Raw genomic sequence first — 20,252 nt, forward strand, 5'->3', positions numbered from 1 at the left:
GGTTCATGGACAAGTCGTGGGCAGCAGCCCGTGCTGCACCTTTGCCTGGCTATGGAGATTCTGGGGCATTCTCCCCAGTGAGCCCCTCACCACCACACCAACTGCTTCGTGAATCTCCCAGCCTCTTTGGCTCACTCCCTGCCTTCAGCTGAGCCCACAAGTGAGGCTGAGGCCACACATGCCATAGGGCCAGGGAAAATGATGCCCTGGAATCTCTTTGGCAGGCAAGAAGACAGCCTGTTTGAACAAGTTCAATACCACCCAAGAACACAGAAGGCAACATCTCTGTGATTCATCAGAGGTGCCAGAACATCCCCCTGGCTTGCCAGACAGAGCAGTGGCCATGAGGATCCAGGGACAAGCCCTCTCCAGGACACCTCCACCCAGACTAGCTACTCGCCCCGAAGTGGTCAGCTTGAGTATGAAATGATTTGATTGGCTATTTCCAGTTCCAATGACAGGAAAAAATAGATTAAACAGATAGGAAATCCAGAGTTCCATCATCCTGTTTCAGCACAAGTTGCAAGGCTGAGGAAACATCCAGGTGATTCATTGGAGAATGGAAAGTATCTGATCTTATCTAAAGGTGAAGTAAGGGATCTGCAGGCTGGGGCTGCTGCCTTGAATCCTTCCAATTATGTAAAGACAGGCAGTCCTCCTGCTGCTCCAGAAGTTCACTTGCAAAATTCAGTTGCTTGGCAAGGCAGCCCATTTCCCCAGAGCTATGATGCTTGGTACTGATGTTGCCAGCTGGCCCACACAGTCCACTTAGCCCACAGTCCAGTGGTTCCTGGACTTGAGGATTTCATCAACCAGTTTTTGTTTTTATTTTGAATTGGTTTTTAATTGGGAGACTGAAGTAAGATTGTTGATGTTTTATTTTTCCAAGGAAAACATCTTTTTTAACTACCATCTAATATCACCATCATTTTCTAAAAGAAAGAACATTGTCTAAAAGAAAGAACATTTTGGCACACACACAAAAAAAACCTGAAGGATGGGACTATCTTTTATATAGAATAACTTTAAGCTTTACGAAATGCTTATTATTACATTTGTCACTTGGAGAGGGCAGTCGGGAAAACTCACCGTGGGCTGACATTGGTGCCCACCATCACAACCTGCCTGGAGTTGAATTCCAACCCCACTGATCAGAGCTTTAGGGGAACAGGCCAGTGGTCTTGGGGTGGATCCTGGTATAGGTTAGGGTACCACCTGTATAAAAACTGTCACTCAAGTCTGATGCTCCTCCTGGCTGCCCAGCTGGTGGCTCACCTCCCTCCCTGGGTTGATGTCCTCATGACTTCTGTCTGTTTTATCAGTGGTTCCCAATCCACCACATGACTAGAATCATCTGGACTGGAGCTTTTCCAACTGCAGACTCCCAGGTCCCACAGTCAGAGATCTGGTTCAACAGCTCCAGGATGGGGTCTCTCGGTCATCCGAATTTAGGCACCTCAGACCAGTGCCGCACCACTCAACCCCACGAAATGAGTGACCAGAAGCCGTCAGCACTGCGTCCTGAAAAACAGAGCTGGGAACAGGGCCAGAAGGCAAGGGAACCCAGACTGAATGGAAGCACATGGGCCACCAAGGGAAAACAGCGCTGGTGGCAGGCTGTGCTGATGCCAGAGCGTGGAGCTGGGGGACTGGGGGGACTCTCCACGTTCATTGCCAAAGTGAAAGGCTCAACTGGGAGGGGACAGACAGGGCAGCAGAACGTGAGCACGATCTGTACGTTCACAAGGAAAGGGTCTTGCTGTGGGGAGGCTTCTTTTGGATGTTGCCTGGCTTCTACCTTCCGCCGTGGCCTCTGCAATCTCTCAACACTGTCATCCTCGTCCCCTGCCTCCGTGCTGGTCCCCTCACCCAGTCACTCGTCATCAAACATCTCCACCCCCATCCCTGTGCCATGCACGCAGCCCAGGTGCTCAGCCGGCATCTGATGACTGTACTGAGATGGGCAGGAGCACTGGCTGGACCAGGGGGCTCCTAGTGATGGCTCCATCCAGCCCTCAGGAAGACCAGCTGCAAGAAAGAACCAGCGGAGTGTGAACGAGCACAGAAAGCGCCCATCCCTGCGCCTCCAGGACACCACTCCCCTCCACCGTCTCACCCGAGCAGCTGGCTTCAGGAGGACACTGCAGTACTGTGGAAATTCCACTAACAATATCTGAAAATCCATGTGGGGCTTGAGGGGACTCATTCTTGTCGAATGACTTGGGGACAAAGTCTTGTGAGCTTGCTAGGCCATCGGGCCCTGCTGGCCTCTCTCAGCCAGGCTGGGTCATTGCTCTCTGATGAGGTCACGTGGTCCTGCAGATACGCGTAAAGAAGGCCCCGGGCCAAGGCCGTGATTTCGTGGTTGCAAGCCTCTGACGGTGATGGTTCCTCTCCACACACGAGGCTGCGACGTGAAACAGGGTACAAAGCTCAGAGGCGTGCCCTGGTGTGGGTACAGGGGCACAGATGTGCTTGGGCTCAGGGACGCACAGGCAGAGGCGGCCAGTGACGCCGTGCTGGCTCCGGGCTGCACCCAGGACTGTTGTAGTTGATCTCCTGTTTTGATCTGTGGTCTCACCCACTGGAGGATGTGGATTCTGCACCTTTTCCTCCTTCCACCCCAACAGGAGCTCTTTAGGATCAGCCCTGGTCCTAAATTCAGACTTTATAAAAGTATTTCTGACCTTTCTCCACAAGGATCCCGATCGGAAACTGGGAGGAATTAGCACCTCCTTGGGACCGCATCTAAACAACATCCCATGTTTGTTCTAACAAGCTCTGGAGGGCATTTGGTCACATGATCTTGCTTTATGGGGCTTCCTGTGGCCATGTGACCCCCCAAAGCTGCTGTGTGCCAAGCATCTGGTTTCTTAGCTAATGTCAAGCTCTCAGTGGGAAGAATTAATTGGACCATCTTAAAATACAGACCACGAGAACCATGGATGGGAGGGAATACATTTACTTTAAGTATAAAGGTTTACTATTATTAACAAGTTATCACTATTATTTACATGTTTATAAAACGGAAATAAAAATGACATACACATTTGGTGCCAAAAGTGGCTCATCCAAACTAACATCAGTACAAAAATAAACTTTCGAGCTACGTGTTTTTAAAATAAATGTCATTGAAACGGTAAGGGGAAAACAATCTGTATCAGTCATGGGTTGAAATGCAAACATCATCACAGCAAAGCAGCCCGGGGGACAATGACAGCAGTGTCTGCTGGAAGAGCCCCTACCCCGGTCTGGCATTCTCGCAAGAACCCAAGGAAACAAAAGGCAAATGTACAAGTTATGTTCCTGAGCTACAGAAGCTTAGAGCCTCTAAACTGTTGTGAATTTCTGCTACAGAGGATCCGGGATGGGGTTTGAGCTGATGAGCTTTCACTAATGGCATCAGGACATGGTACCGTGCACGGAGGGGAAACTAAGCCCGCTTGTGAAGCAGAGAAACCCTGTGTTAACAAAGCACAGCACGCATGGGTCCTCTCTGTCAATCGCCAAGCCTCGCAAGTCTCCTGACCACTGACAAGTAGTGACACGGGCAGAGGGAAAACAGAAGCTGCTTGGTTTGGGGGCCCCTCTGCCCACCAGACACGCCCCTGGGTGATTCTGACAGAAATCCACCATGTTTCCAGGGTCTCAGGCCTTCATAGATACACGCTTGTTCACACCTGGCCGCGGACCTCAGTGGTCAACGGAGCCGGGACCCCAGCAGGGAAAGCAAAGCCAGCCCAGCAAACCCTCTGCCCGCCTCCACGTGGTGCTTCAGCCTGCGGCAGCCCGCTTTCCTCCTCGTTCCCCACAAAGCTGGGCCAGGACTGCGTGCCTGGTGGCAGTGGCACGCTGGGCCAGGGAGGGTGCTGGGTGAGCAAAGAGCGCGGGCCTTCCAGCCCCCGAGAGGCAGGATGCCCTCCCAGGCACAAACTCCTCTGGGATCCCAGTGAGGAATGCAGATGCTGAGGGGTGGGAAGGGGCTGTGAACGGGCTTCAGCCCACTTAAGAGCCGATGAAGGGTCCACAGGAGCCGACACCAGCTCTCCAACCCTGGGGCGGGGGGCGGCAGAGTGGAGGAGAGGGCACCAAGCAGCCCCTGCAGCGGCAGCCCAGCTCTGCTCACTGGTCCTGGACCTTGGCCCTCTTGGCTTTTAGGGACAGGTGCTACAAGAGAAGAGAAAACGTCATCGCTGGGGTTGGTCAGACAAAGGAAACAGACTTCAACGTGGTTCCCACGGAAGTGACCAAATCAAAGCTTCCATCTGGCCCACAGCTTCTCAGTAAATGCCCTGCCCCTTAGGCAATAGACGAAAAAAGCCCAAGTGACCAAAAAAGGAAACCGGCCTTCAGTAAGCCACACAGCCCAAGGTCAGGCCACCCTGGCTCAACCTGGGCCCCCGGGGCTCTGCGGGCAGCTGTCAGTGAGACGCGGCTCTCCCTCCACCCCAGGCCCCCCAGCCAGCACTGCAGCCCAATATCCGTGCTACTCTGGGGCCTGGGCTCGGGCCACCGATCGCCTCGCGTTTCCTAGAATTTCTTGAGAATGGTCAAGGGAAGGTCTTCTCCCCTTAGGAACAAAGAGGTCAGCCAACTAAAGTCAGGTACCTGAGCTCGAGGCCCTACTCTCATAGAGCCCTGCGCAAGAGTGGGGAAGACACATAGGAAAAGGACACTTCCTGGTGACACGTTTTTCTTTTAGAAATGTCACTCTCTACCAGTATAAATAACCCAGGAAGCATAACATTATAATCATGGGCATCAGATAATAGGGCTGGGGGAGACAAGTATTCTTTACACTCTAAAGTAAAGCCAAAAGCGCTAGAAATCCTAAAATATGCATTTGAGGCAGGGAGTATAAACGGAGGATTTCAATAAAGGTCCTCTGTTCACCAACTGAGGTATCCCTGATACCCCCTTAATAATCATAAACCAACAACCAGGAGATATCCCAGATGTGCTCCCCTAACATGCAGCAGGATCTTCACATGAGGAATCCCCAACCCGCCGACTGCCAGCAGAGCAGGACCGCCAACCCCAGCACACTCCGTGCCCAAACCCCATTTCTTAGTGCAACTAAAATGGCCTCAAGGCACCCATCCCCCTCGCCGACAGAGAACTGCAGGCTCTGAAAGAATGCAGGTGCAAAAGAAGATGAAGCACCCCACCAAGCACGACAGGATGAGTGGCCGAGTGAACGGGACACAGGTAAACGAGCTGCAAGAAGCCATACTTTCTAACCGCTAATGCCCAAGAAAGGACCAGTATGGATTCTTGCAAAGGCCCTGGTGAAGAGGGATTTCCCTAGATTCCAAAGGTATCTCAGAATCAGGAGAAAAAATGTAAGGACTTGAAAGGTAAATCTCTGAACAGGTCCCCCTGTCCTTCTCCTCTCCAGCTGTGGGTCTTCCTGAATTTCTCCAACTTCCCTCCTCTGTGCACTTCACCTGACGTGACCCCTCCCACTAATGGTAGACACCCACAGCCTTGGCTTGGGAATGGGGGGTGAGGTCATCATGCCTGTGGGACCATTTCTGGTGCTCATTTCTGAGGAGAATGTTGAGTATAAACAAAGCTGACTCTGGACCATTTCAGGCCTCTTTAGAGGGTGAGGGCAACACTCTGAAAAACAGTGGTAATGGAAAGTCCCCAAAGATGCCAGGAACAGAGCCGGGGAGGACCTGTGGGCTGTGCATGGTTGCGAGGTGCTACACTGCTCAACGGAGGACCATCCACCATACACGGGCAGCCACTGGAGAGCAGCAGGGCTCTTGGAGAAATCAATCCATTTTGGACAAGTTAATAGCAGAAGTGCCTTTGGACTGTTTAGTTAGGGAGGGACCAAGTTTCTTGGGGTGTGGGAAGGGTTGGGGCCCTCGCCTGTAAAATGAGGTCGTCGACCTAGGTGATTTCTGAGGTCCCGGCCTCTCTAAAAATACTCTGATCACAGGCGGTCATCAGAGTGGAGCGGAAGAGCTGAAAAACAGGCGTTTGGAGAAAAAAGACAAAGTTGGCATTGGCATTTTCTCCAAAATTCTGGGGCAATCTGCTCTTTAACTTTGTGTTCGACCGAAACTGTCATTTTGACTCCGCTTCTAGGTTAATTCTGTTCTCCAAGAGTCTAACTGAACCCGAGGCCACTTCAGAATCACCCTTCTCTAGATGCCTGATTCCTGCTACTCTAACAAGCACCCTCACGGTGCACCCTTCTCCCTAACCTCTCGTCTGCATTTCTAATGGCTGCTCTTGGACTTCTGAAGTCTGCTGCTTTCCACCTGAGTGGTTTGTTGGAAAAAGATTTTCTGTCACTTCAGGTTTATTCTTATCAGCCCAGTGCAGCAGAGACAACACACCGTGTTTTTCTCAGTCCCTGAAATTGATCTCATTTCTAGCTGAAATATCTGGATGAGGATACGTGAAGAATGATGCAGGCTTAAAAGGTTTTTCTGTCATATTGTTTAAGAGTTAAATATCATACTGTTTGAAAAGGACAATTTCCCTTAACATTGCTGGAGGGAGAGGGATGTGAAGATCCTTCCATTTATAGGATCACAACTCCCATGTTTTGAAGCGTTGAGCAAGTGAAATAAACAAGCGAGGCAGGACCTGGAGAGAGTCACTCACCCACCGCAGGCAGCCAGCCATTCCTCAGCCCCTGCTGATTGCTCCCAGGCAGTAACTCAGGCTCAGAAACTCAGCAAACTGAACATTTCTTTCAAGAGAATCTTGAAATCCATATTTAATGCGAAATCTCCCAATTTTAAAATATACCAATCAAGCCAAATTTTGGTGTGAAAACACGGTAGTCTGGTTACAGCCTTGATGAAGTAACAGGTTGTGGTTTCCCTTCTGTGGTAAACAATGGTGAAACTGGACAAAATATCTGAAGCAATCATTTTCAGGCACTGGGTAACAGCACAGGGCTGTAATCCTTGAGAGGAAGGAAACACTCGAGGTGAGCTTTATAGTCATCCCAGGTCTCTGCATGGCCCTCCAAACCTTGTCATAGGGAAGTGAACCCTAAAGAGAGAACAGTGTAGCTGGGCAGAGGGAACACAGATCAGAGTTCAGAGCTGCTGAGCCAGCTGGAATCTTCAGGACAGGGCATCAGAAAGGAGGAGTTCCAGAACCCTACATAGAGCTACCACCCTTAAGTCTTTGGCTGAAAGCTAAGCTGCACATGTGAAGGCCAAGGTTCCGTAAGGCTGGCAGAGACTAGTTACTGGGGAGTTGTGACCTGATATGGAGATTTGGAGGTTTGTACAGTGCTGGAGACACTGGAGCTCTGACCAGCCAGAGTGCAAAGGCATCAATGAATATCCTAGGCATTCAGTTGAGGCATCAAAAAGCCCATGTCTTAGGAGTAGGGCTGCTCTAGACCTGCCTGAAAAAGACTAAAATCGGGCCTTGGTGGAATTAAACTGATCTGCCAGTACTGTCTACTAGGAAAAACCTCAATATTCTATAAATACAACAAAACCAACTTTTCACAACAAAGCACCTATAATGTCCAGCATACAACAACAAATTACTAGACAAGAGAAGCAGGAAAATGTGACCCATAACGAGGTAGAAAAACAGTCTAAAAGCACAATAGATCAGAGATGACAAAGATGCTGAATTAATGTGCATGTCTGCCGTGGAAGAAGAGCATATACCATATACACAGCGATGTCGAAGCTCAGCATCTCCCACCATGTGTTTAAACTGCCTCGGGTTTAAGCTTGCACATGTGTTTACCATCTGGGCGAGGCAATCCTCATCAGAAAATATTTGTGCTGCTTCCTGTGAACACAGTCCAGTGTGACAGAACTTCTTTGGAAATGGTTTAGAAGAGCAGAGGGAGAGAGAAAGAGCTGAAGAGACATTCTCTTTTTTCGTCGTGTAAGTTGGAGGGACTTATGTTTAAATGCACTTCACCACGAGCAATGGTCTGGGACCATGCATGGTAATGGTCTTTCACCCTATGTACCATTGTGGGGTGGGGGGAGGGGACAGCAAGTTTAGGACATTAAACTGGAAAATAAATGTGTATTTAAAAATACAAAGAGGCAGGTAACAGGTGGTTCTGGGGGACAGGCTAGGATCATTCCTACCGTTCCTTGTTGATAAAAGTGAGGAGCCAGCTCCAATAACCAAGCAGATTCGATGGCGGTCACATCTCTCATGTAATACTTGGAGGTTTGGATAACTTCATTGTAGATAACCCTGAAACAAGAAGAAAACATGAGCTAATTTCCTATATCTTATGATGAGAGTCAGAACCACAACGATTAGAGATGACTAGTTTTTTCCCCTTTACCTTTAACGTGTTTCTATCTGTTCTGTGTGCCAGGCACTACACTAAACAAATGCATTCATGCTGCTCACTTAAGCCTCATGACCTGAGTGGTGGGTACCAGTGTGTCCATTTTACAGAGAAGACTCTAAGTCCTACGTGATTTCCAGGACATCTCAGTTATCAGCACAGGACCCTCTGGATCCTTATGCTTTTATTTACAGAACTCTGAACAGAGCCTAATGTATTAGAAAATGCAGAAACAGAAGCAAAGGCTCACTGATTCTGAAAGGAGCTGGGAATTAACTGTAAAGAGACACAAGGGAACTTTCTAGAGAGATGAAAGTATTCTATATCTTACTAGGAGTACGGGTTACATGGGGAACACAGTTGTCAATACTCTTCCAATCTACATAAATTATACTTCTATTAAAAAAGGCTTGCCTGAGGCTGAGGTAACAGACACCAAAGAGCCAAGAAGGTAATTTAAATCCCCAGATTTTAGGAGTGCATATATTAATATAGATATCAGTTTCCAGGGACTTCCCTGGCGGTCCAGTAGACCGCTTCCACTGCAGGGGGCATGGGTTCAATCCCTGGTTGGGGAACTAAGATCCCGCGTGCTATGCCATATGGCCAAAAAAAAAGATATCAGTTTCCAGAGCAAGTATTATCTCCTCCCTGAAGCAGCCAGCCCTGACTCGCTGGCACATGAAGTGCCAACCTCAGCCACCTATCTAATACACCCCTCTATCAAAGCCTTTCTCCCCAGGTACTGGAACCCATCTGTGTCTGTCAGGCTGTGGGCTGGGACCTGAACTCCTCTCTGCACAACTGCGCCCAGCGCAAGGACAGAGCTACTAGTCCGTGGGTGAACGTGAACGTTTGCTGAGTGGGTCAGTGAGCAGAGGAATAAGACCACTGGCTTAAAGGGACCCTTGATAGAGCAGAAATTCTACAGCCGATCACAGTAGAACAAAGTCAGCAAACGTGTACTGGGCACCTGTACTCCAGGCACTGGGGTCCCAGAGACGAACAAGAACTAGGCCTTGCCTTCAACACGCTTATGAGACAGAGGAGCAGGAGGGGGCTTACCAGCGGGGCGGCTTCTCTGCGTAGAGGACCGATGCAGGGTGGATGTGCAATTCATGATCGTCACGGATGGTCCTTGGGAAGCAGAACAATTTTGTCTCAAGTACATTTTAAACACTTACAGCAAGACCTTCCCACAGACGCGTTTAACGTCATCACAAATGCATGTAGGTTGTACTTCACACAAACAAGACTATTCTCTCCATCTTCTCTTGTGCCCTTTATGATCCCTCTCCCGCTGTCACTCTAGAAATCAAGAATAAATCACGCGGGCTTCCCTGGTGGCACAGTGGTTGAGAGTCCGCCTGCCAATGCAGGGGACATGGGTTCGAGCCCTGGTCTGGGAAGATCCCACATGCCTCGGAGCAACTAGGCCTGTGTGCCACATCTACTGAGGCTGCGTGTCTGGAGCCTGTGCTCCGCAACGAGAGGCCGTGACAGGGAGAGGCCCGTGCACTGCGATGAAGAGTGGCCCCCACTCGCTGCAACTAGAGAAAGCCCACGCACAGAAACGAAGACTCAACACAGCCAAAAAAAAAAAAAAAAAAAAAGAATAAATCACGCAAAAAAGGGAGAAGAAAAGCAACACATGGACATTCAAAAAAATAACCGAGAAATACACTGCTCTGCCTATGTTTATGTTTATCTTCTGTAGGTTCTCTTTCAAAAATTTCCTTGAGGACAGAAATAATATATACGATTATGTCTATAAACTTTTCTATTAAACAAGGTTAAATAGTAAAGACTGTCTAATGGGGGAGACTATAATAGGAGGAAAAAAAGAAAGCTCAATATTGGACTATCCACTTCTCTGAGATAATATGTCAAATTCCAACTCAGACTTGATTCAATTTAATTCAAAACAATATTTACCACGCACACAACTATTGGTAAGATGAGCTCACAAGAGAACCTTAATGGATTAGGATGCTGCTGCCCAAACCATAATTACAGAGCGCTTCTGTGGGTGCCAGGGAACTATGTGTCAGGCAAGTGCCTCAAGGCCATGACCCAGCTCATCTCTGGCGCTGAAATAAAGCCAGCGCCTGGGGTCCTGGCTGTCCTATCAGGTGATTGTCACTGAACTTTGTCTCAAAGGGACCAACCACCGCGAAGCCTATTATGTAGCCTGTATTTTTGTTGAGGACACTGGTGAAAGAATTCTGTAAATGCTAGTAGGAATTGCTAATTAATACTCTTGAGGAGAGCGGGGCAAGCAAATGACAACAAAATGACGGCGCTCACTGGAGAAGATCACAGGCCTCTCCAGGGCTGCCTCAAACAGGGACCACTCATCGCTGGGAGGGGGAGCTCATACAATGGGCAACAGAATCATGATACTGATAGGCTAGACTACTTGGCCTGGAGTAACAAACAGAACACACTAGAGACAAATGTAAAGTGCTACACTGAGGATCAAACAGTCAGCTACTAGGATGCTAGATGGAGGAGACCGAGCTGCCAAAAAAAACAAAGAAGCCCGGGCTTCCCTGGTGGCGCAGTGGTTGAGAGTCTGCCTGCCGATGCAGGAGACACGGGTTCGTGCCCCGGTCCGGGAAGATCCACGTGCCGCGGAGCGGCTGGGCCCGTGAGCCATGGCCGCTGAGCCTGTGCATCTGGAGCCTGTGCTCCGCAACGGGAGAGGCCACAACAGTGAGAGGCCCGCATACCGCAAAACAAAAAACAAAAAACAAAAAAAAAAGAAGCCCAATGCAACACTGGGCTCATTAACAAAGCCCAGTGTCCGGGACGGGACATCATGGTGACTGCAGGATCACAGGACTGTCATATGTTCTGAGAGGAAAAAGCTAATGACAATATATGGAGGAGATCCAAAGACAAGCTGGGGAGAAAGCCTTTTGACTGCTCACTTATTAAAGAAGAGATCGTCATGATCACTGTGCTTTAAACCGGCTACAATGAAGTTATGAGACTAAAACGAGCTCAGAAAAGACAGACTAAAAATAACAATTCAAAGAAATGGAATGATTCAGTTAGAGAAAAGAGGCCTAAACTATGTGTTAGCTTTTACCACATCTGAGTATACTAGAGGTTATCGGAGGGCATCAATGCTCAGTGATTTTTCTATGCCTAGAAAATGGAACTGGAAGAGACAGGCTGAAGTCTGTAGCAGTGGGAGGGGTGGCCAGCACATGAAGAAACACTTGCCAACATTCAAATGTGGCCACTATGTATCTGGGTGGCTGCAGTTCTGCAGATCTCTAAAAACAACAGGAACTGCCCAAGGGCAAAAGTAACTTCTCTAGGAAAGATCAGTTCCCTCTGGTCCTATTATTCTCTGAAAGATCATCTTTAACAGTTCCCTCTGGTCCTATTATTCTCTGATTAGAATGGAAATATTACCAGCTTCCAGACTTGTAACTGTCATCCTCCTACACCACGGAGATGGGCTGAGTATTTGAGAATCATTTCCATAAAGTTAAGACATTTCACTTAAAGCTATACAGCTAACCTCAATGCATCTTTAGAAAGAGGCATGATACAAATAAAGAAAAATGATTTAATTTCTCTACTTTCCCTGCATGTCACCTTGCTATGGGGTTTGGATTATTTTTAAGATTTCAATGCCTTAAGTGACTTCACAAATGACTTCACAAAATATCATGTTACCTATAAGCTCCAGTAGAATGAAACCTCGCAGCATTTGCAAAAAATCCGGAAACGATGCACCTCAGAACCGGATCTGGATCACCTACACAGGTAGCAAAACAGAGTAATGGATGAGACTTCTTCTGCCCTATGCTCTGTGTGCTCAGGCCTGTGCCGTGAGGCCCATCCCAGGCTGCTTCGAGCTACCTCACCACCATCTCCTGGACAGGTCCCAGCCCCACGCTTCCCAGTGCTGGACACCTGCCCTGGCACCATCTATGGAGGTCCCCACCCTCCCACAATGGCCGCTGAGGGAAATACGCTGGACTGTTCCCTTAACCTGGGGCCCCCAACCCCTCCCCGGGCCACAGACGACAAGACCAAGGCTGAGCACCAGAACCTACAGAGTACTCCACAGGCTGGCCAGTGACCTCGGAACTCCCTTTTAGGACAGCAGTTTGCAGGAATGATGTTCCTTCCATAAGACACAACCTGGGACGCTAACACTACAATATTATTTCTGTGATTATAGCTACAGTTTGTAATTCTTCAAAATTTTCAAACATCTCATTTTAATTGGTGGCTGTGTTGCTACAGTAAACATCTTCCAAGGATAAAGCCGGCCCATTTATTAGATGATTTCCACAGGATATATCCAAATTATTGTGCAAAACGATAATGTCATCTATATGGCTTATGATATATATTTCATCAATTCTAAGACCCACTCTTTTTTACACTTTAACTCACTGAAATCAGGACAGCAATTGTATTACAATTGGCAGCATTTTTTTCTTTCTTAGTGATACATAAAATAATGGTGTGTCTTACAAATGATGGTGTCTTGGATCCAATAAAATACAGTACGTTGGTAAATAGGTTCCCAAAAGGTGGTATAATTTACAAAGCCATCAACAATGTATGAGAATGTCGGTTTCACTGCATTCTTACCAGCAATGTTCTAGCAAAAAGGTACCCCTTCTTTAATTGTACATTTATTTGATTACTGTCTACATTTCTTCTTTTGTGAATTTTCCATTCCATTCCTTTGCCCATTTATCAACTTGGAAACTAGTGGGTTTTTTTTTTTTTCTTAATATGTTAAACAGGGAATTCCCTGGCGGTCCAGTGGTTAGGACTCTGTGCTTTCACTGCCAAGGGTGCGGGTTCGATCCCTGGTTGGGGAAACTAAGATCCCGCAAGCCATGCAGCACGGCCCAAAAAAAAAAAAAAAAGCTAGAACATTATTAAAAGATATGTTAAATAAACTCATTCTGTCATAAAGTTTTTAACTTTTTATCTCATATCTGCTGAAAATATTTTTCACTGTTTGCTTTCTTTAACATCTAGAAGTTTTAAATTTGCATGTAATTTATTGAATTTCCATGATTTTCTCTATTGCTCTTCAGCACAGAACTGATAAATCTCAAATCTACATTTCTAACCACAGTTTGATCCTAGATTCAGTCCCTCCTCTCCAATTGCCCAAAAGGAATTTCTATGTAGAACGTGCATTGTTATCAGGACGGTATCACTTCCAAGGGATAAAAATGGGCTCCTGAGGGGAGGGTAGTAGGGAATCTTAGATATTACAATGATTGTGGCCCTCCAGAGCTCAACCTTACCTTACAAAGTGTTATTCCTTAGTATTTAATTTCTCTCTTTAGGAAGAGTTGAAATTCAATGTAACTTTTCTCCTGGGTGAGGGGTTTAATAGGGACAGAGTAAAGGGACAAAGGAGGTGATTAAATAGTTAATCCTCCTAGGGGATTGTAAGTAGAGAAAAAGTATGGGAGACCCCTGTAAGTTAAAGATCACTCAAGAAAGCAAGTTTGCTTAACCACAAAACCAAGCCGGCTTGCTTAGCAACAAAACCGTGCAACAGAAGCATGAGGCATGCCCTAAAACAGTAAAACAATGGTGGAAGGAGACCCACATCCTGCCCAGAGAGCTCAGTACGTTACTGAGTCCTAGGACATGCTTCTCTGCGCACACTAAAAACAAAAATGTCAGGACAGGTGACATTATACTGAAACCTGAGATGATTTACCCTATTTTAGTATACGTTACCGCCTTTTTGCTCATTTCCACTGCGCCATGACAGTCCCAGTTCCACCATGTAGGGACAAGAACACTCCCCTGCCCGACGTGGAGGAGGAGCTGGTGATGGAAGCCTGACGTCTACTCGAGAATGAGGAAGAAGGTGGTCTCCTCCCCCTCCCCACTTTTCCTTTGATTATAAAACTGTAGCCCACTAAGTTCTCGGCGTGGCAGCCTCTCGCCCGCCTGCCTGTAAGCCTCACGAGCGTCCTACTCTAATAAATCACTTCTTATCATGTTGCCTCTCACTGAATTCTTTCTGCGCCGAGACATAAAGAACTGGAGCTCCTCAGAGCCTCTCAAGACACATTTCTGCTGTTTCAGGTTGACAATGAAAAACAGGTTAAGAAACAAAGATGCAGATGCATGTTGTCCTCTATCTGCTGGGCGACAGGTGCTTGACCGGCTTCTCCCCAGTTAGTTGCCCCTGTGAGCTTCCTGTTTCTATTGATGACACCAACTTTACCCAATCACCCAGGTTTCAACTCTTCCCTCTCTTGTGAGCTTGGTCATTCATCAATACTCTCTGAGCATCTTATATGCTCCTCTATCCCAGCACTTGTCTCCACAGTCCTCCCTGCCTAGCAAGCCCTTTGCCACTGGTTTCTAATTCAACCAGTAAACTCCACTGGACTTCCGCCACCACTCGCAGCCCACTGTGAGGCCTCCCAGGCCGGAGCCCCAACCTGGATTCCTTCTTCCCTGCATTCCTACTAGAGCCCCCTTTGCTGTCCGCCATGATCACTCAAACGTCTACTCCTGTAGCTTCTAAGACAACTGATAATCTCATACTGCACTAGTGGGTCTCTGTAGGAATCTCTCCCTTCACTGCCCTGTTTCCTGAGAGTAAGAACCATGTCTTTGTCATCATGTAATTAGTTGCTCTTAACATAAAGGCAAAATAAAGCTCTGGAATAAAACTGCCTGAGTTCTGATTCCACTGTACACTCACTGCATGGGACCTTCGTGCAGCAAGTCACTCGTCGCCTGAGCCCACTTTTCTCATCTGTAGAATGGGGATAACAGCATCACATTTTCACTGGAGTGTTGTGAGCACTGAATGAATTCACGTATGACAACACTGCCAGGCCTCTTACAGGTGCTTCAGAAACGTTAGTGAGCGCTAGTGGTGCTGAGAGTGCGGTTGAGGGCCTGGCACCCAGGAGGTGCTCGAAAGACAATTGCTGAATGGCTGAGCAGACACATCACCCCCTCAAAAGTCTGAGCCACACAGACCTGGCTTCGCTGGTTACCAGCTGTGTTGTCCTGAACTTAAGTTAACTTCTCCCTGGGAGCTAACAACTCCTCTGTAAAATAAGGATAACCTCACCCACACCTCAGAGTAGGAGATTAAGTAGAGAATATTAAGTAGAACCCCTGCCATGGTGTAACCTGGTGTGTCCTCAGTAGTCACTGTCACTACTAGAGGCCAAAAACTGTGTCTTACACAACACTTCCATCTTACCCCAGTGCCTGCCTAGGCTAAACACAGGGCACTTGCTTTAGTAATACCTGTAACTGAAAATAAAATGCAGTTTATGTGGAATGGCCATAAATGTTGTCCACTTAAAAGTCATTTTTCTGGGCTTCCCTGGTGGCGCAGTGGTTGAGAGTCCGCCTGCCGGTGCAGGGGAAGCGGGTTCGTGCCCCGATCCCGGAAGATCCCACATGCCGCGGAGCGGCTGGGCCCGCGAGCCATGGCCGTGGAGCCTGTGTGTCCGGAGCCTGTGCTCCACAACGGGAGAGGCCACAGCAGTGAGAGGCCCGCGTACAGCAAAAAAAAAAAAAAAAAAAAAAAAAGTCATTTTTCTTGCAAAGCCCACATGGGATAATTAACCATGTAATGTACAATGATGTGACTGTTAATGATTCTTAAGTGTTGTCAGGGCTTGTTAAATTTTTTCCCAAGAATGGCCCTCAGAAATAAAAATGGACCTCCTTGGGGGAAAACATGCTACTTTCACATGCAGCTCTTCACCAACACGGGCAATTCAAAACATGAACCCGGTGTGGGTCCAGAGTACACTGTGCCCAGCCTAAGAGTTCCAAGAATGCAACTACACAGAGCAGGGAAAGGGGCGTCACTGGTGGTGGCGGCAGTGTATCCTTACCTTCACTGGATTTCTTGGGCACTTGAAACTTGACAAGAAGCTTTTTCAATTGCTCCCTCACTGTCACGGCTCTGACGAGACCCTTGTAATTCAGGAAATACGCCTGACACCACTGGGGGTTCTTATTGTGCTACAGGACAACCCAGATAGAAGGAGAGTGAGAGGAGCACAGGAAACTTCTCAACTGAGGCTACGTGGTGGAGGCCATTCACCTCCCTGCCCCCGTCTGCTTACTCAATGGGACAAGATCTTCAGATCGTAACGGGCCCTTGTTTGCCCCATCTCTCTAAACAGACGTTGACCACCGTGCTCACCACCTGACTGCTCTCCAATCTCACTCTTTGTGCTGAAGGGCAAGTGAGAACTTAGTGACAAGCCGAATTGTTTTCAACCTTCAATACCCACGGGAGTGGCCAACTATCAGACAGAACCCCTTCCCTGCAGTTCTTTGCAAATCAACGTTCCCTCTCTGGCAGGCTTGAATTTATCACTTTGACAACAGGCAAGTAATACGACACTTGCCAATTGAGAAATAATCTGCAAATTACTATTATTTAATCCCCAAAGTATGATTTTTCTATCAACAGTACTTAGTTTTGTTCTATATTCTGAAGTATGATCATTATATCCTAAATTATTGCTGTGGGAATGTACCTCTGAAATTATAAGCGAGGGAAGAAGGTGTTTTTATGTTAAGAAAATATAATTCAAAGAGGACTTTCCCAGAAGGCAACTATAGAATAATGCACTGTAGCCCTGGACCCGCTTTCTGCTGGTAGAGGAAGCTGGAAATGGTGCACTGTTTTTGCACAAACGAATTTTAAGCGACTTAATCCACAATTAATAATCTCAAGAGATTCGGTTTTCTGAAAACTGTTCATTAACTAAATAATCTCGCTTCAAATCTCTGGGAAAACAAAAACTTAGTATTTCTCCCCTTGTAAAAGAAATTATTTAGGAAGTAAAGACAAGATACTGAATATCTGAAATGCCTCATTTCCCCCTTAACATCCTTTCCTTTATATAAGAAGTTTATATATTGTTTTCTTTTCTCATTGTTTTCATCATCATTAGATCTCTCTTTTTAGCGATTTTTATTGAGGACTTTAAGCTGTATTATTTGCTCCTAGTTTTACAGACTATTAAGAACAACAAAAATTACCATCACCATGGCTAAATCTGGGAAGGGTATGTAAGTATATGTGGATCCCCGACTAAGTGTCTTCTCACAGCTTGTCTGGCAGCTGGAGGGGTGGTGGCTGTGTGAAATCTCAAACTCACGTAGACAGCTTTGAAGATTCAAGACCACAAGTTACTCTCAGCCTCATTTATTTGCAGAAAATATATCAGAACTTCCTATTCAAATGTCGGACAGTGTTGTCCAGGAACACGGGGTGGGTGTGAGATGGAGTGAGGAAAGGGTGAGCCAAGGAAGGCCGAGCCTCTGACCCACTGCTGGGGGCCAGATCGCTATGCAGGGGAAGCAAGAAACCATCATGGATTAGAAGGTCTGGCAATAATCTAATAGGAAAACAGAGGCCTGCTGGCCATTCTTCTATAAACTACACTTCCGGAATCCTCACCCCTAGATCACTTCCAGTGGACGGGTGCGTGGAGGGGGCCTTTTGAGCGGCAGCTGTGCTTACCTTGATGAACGCTTCATACACATTGAGCATGGTAAGATGATCACCCTCCTCCACAGCAAATTTTCGGTGCATTCGAATCTGGAGAGAATAAACGCAATGTTTAGAAGTTGACTCTTCTGAGTCTCTTGTCCTGGAGGCAACATTACACGATGAATAGTTCATGGCTTGTAGGGTCAGAAAGACGTGGTGTGCACCCATCCTGACTCTGTCGTTTCCTGAAATACCTCAGATTGGTCACTTAACCTTTCTCAGCCTCAATTTCCTTATCTAGAAAATTGGAATATTAAACTTGTGTATCAAGACTGCTATGGGATTAAGATAATCCACCATAAAGTACCTGGCACAGGTGTTAGATAAATATTAGTGCTCTTGTCCCTCTCCTCCTCTATGCAGTCAATATCTTCTCTTTCAGAAGAACTCCTCCCAGCCCCTGAGAGAAGGTAAGCGAAGGGCAAGGGGCTGGCTGTTTGGAGCATGGAAGACACTCTATATTCCTAAGCCACCACGAGCTGCACAATCCTTTCAGACCCAGTCCCTAAGTTCTTCTTTCTGTGAGATCCTGGGCAATGCCATCTGCTCCCATGGGTTCAAGGAATGGCGTATCCAATATATATACAAGCACACAAATCCACTTATTGACTTCAGAATTTGCTCCTTGCATCAAATACCACGTAATTCACCTTTCTTCCATTCATTCAGTAACAGATATTTCCTGAGCACCTACTATAGGCCAGGCACTGTTCTATGCATTTGGGATATAACAGTGAATATACGACAGTGGTGGGAGAAAAACAACAAACAGGATAAATAAGCAAAATATATAGTATGGTAGGTGGTAAGAACAGCTAGAGGAGAGAAATAAAGCAGGGGCAGGGGATGGAAACAGGAGGGGTATATGTTGCAATTTTAGACACAGTGCTTAGAACTTCACTTTCCTCGTCTTGAAAATGAATTTGCCTGTCCTGAGGTAGGATTGTTAAAAAGGCTAATAGAAAAGCAAACAAACAACAGAACCATCCAGGCATGAAAACTTCGCAACCTGCAGCTATGCAACTGTCAGGGAAGATGGTAACGGTCCATAAGGAAGTTTCTCTCCTCCCTGCTACATTCAGCCCCCTGCTTCTGCTTCTTGACTCTTCCAGCAGGAACCGGCTCTGAGCTCATCTTGGGCCTCCCTCCATCAGGACGCCTCACTTCCCTGGTGCTCTTCAAGTGTAATTTCTCCTTCACAGTCTTTCCAGCATTCACCCTTCTAGTTGTCACAGATGCCTGGGCCTTTGGGAGGGCCCTGTCAGCAGCTTGACTTGCCCAGCCTGCTGTGCCCCGGCACTGACTCCTTATATCACTAACGTGCCCACCAAGGCTGCTCTCAGGGCAGCCTTTAAAAAAAAAAAAAAAAAAAAAAACTTCCCTTAGGAAGTCAGTAGGACAATGGTTAAGATTTGGGGCTTTGGACTGTGAAAGGCAACTCCATCAATTCTGGCTGTGCAACCATGCATAAGTTACCTAACTTTTCTGTGCCTCCGTCTCTAAAACTGATGATAGGAGTACCTCCCTCCCAGGTCCACGGTGAAGTTGAAATGACAGGACGCACGTAAAATGTTTGGCAGAATGTCAGGCACACAGTTAACCCTCAAAACATAAGCTGCTCTGTCACCAGCAGTTCCTGGGCAGTTTTAACGAAAGAAAGCCCAGAGTGAGCAAGACTCGAATGAACAGTCGGACTTACCGCCTGAGACTTCTGGTTTGAGGGGACCACAAAGACATTCTGGATCTGCATCATGGCGGCAATGCTTAGAATTTCCTGAGAACAGCCAAAATTTCCTATAAACCAAAAAGCATGTTTGATTTCAAACATACGATGTGTCAGTGAGAAGTAAAAGATGTTTTCTGACATTTTCCTTACACCACATTGTCAACTAAGATCATCTATTTACACGTAGCTTGATTTTTAAAGCTTGTAACATATAAACACTTCACCCTGCCAAATGGGATGTCCTATACATGGTCCAGATGGAAGGAGGCCTGGAAGGACCCCACTCCGCGGTGGCCACACCGAGGGACTCTGCCGTGAGGCTCAATGGGGGCCAGCTTGGCCCCATCACTAGGGCAGGTCAGCTCCACACCTGCTCCTTACTCAGTGTGGACACCTAGAATCCTGGCAGAAAGCCTGAGAGGGAGAGGGGGCCAGGAATACGGGGGCTGTGTCCCTCGTGCTGTCCCTCTGCTCCTGGACCCTTCTAAGAGGTGCCCTCCCTCTCGGCAGGGCTCATTTCACCCGGCAAGCTGGAGGCGTAACTAGACCAGGGAAGCACGCTGTGGGCTGCAGCTGCTGCTACCTGGACACGGAGTCTGCGGCAATCAGCCCCCCGGGGCATCAGACAGAGACCACGAACGCTGCCGCATGCTCCCCGC

General features: G+C 47.4%; 1 protein-coding gene across 4 annotated transcripts in view; it reads right to left on the reverse strand.

Moving 5' to 3' along the window:
- Window positions 1-978: 978 nt before the first annotated feature.
- DHX35 (DEAH-box helicase 35) overlaps window positions 979-20,252 on the reverse strand; it is a 74,676-nt gene continuing 55,402 nt past the window's right edge. For 2 of the 4 annotated variants that reach the window (XM_060078805.1, XM_060078803.1), the window contains exons 16-22: window positions 19,567-19,661; window positions 17,838-17,915; window positions 16,192-16,321; window positions 12,002-12,083; window positions 9,374-9,445; window positions 8,097-8,208; window positions 979-2,407 (exon numbers count right to left, since the gene is read on the reverse strand). In XM_060078805.1, the coding sequence (XP_059934788.1) occupies window positions 2,288-2,407; window positions 8,097-8,208; window positions 9,374-9,445; window positions 12,002-12,083; window positions 16,192-16,321; window positions 17,838-17,915; window positions 19,567-19,661 (689 nt within the window). In that variant the 3' untranslated portion in view covers window positions 979-2,287. Of the gene's footprint in view, window positions 2,408-2,961; window positions 4,168-8,003; window positions 8,209-9,373; window positions 9,446-12,001; window positions 12,084-16,191; window positions 16,322-17,837; window positions 17,916-19,566; window positions 19,662-20,252 lie in introns of those variants that run through there. The other 2 variants (XM_060078806.1, XM_060078804.1) reach the window with 2 other exon arrangements.

This window comes from Mesoplodon densirostris, chromosome 16, assembly GCF_025265405.1.
Source record: "Mesoplodon densirostris isolate mMesDen1 chromosome 16, mMesDen1 primary haplotype, whole genome shotgun sequence".
NCBI classification, from domain to species: domain Eukaryota; kingdom Metazoa; phylum Chordata; class Mammalia; order Artiodactyla; family Ziphiidae; genus Mesoplodon; species Mesoplodon densirostris.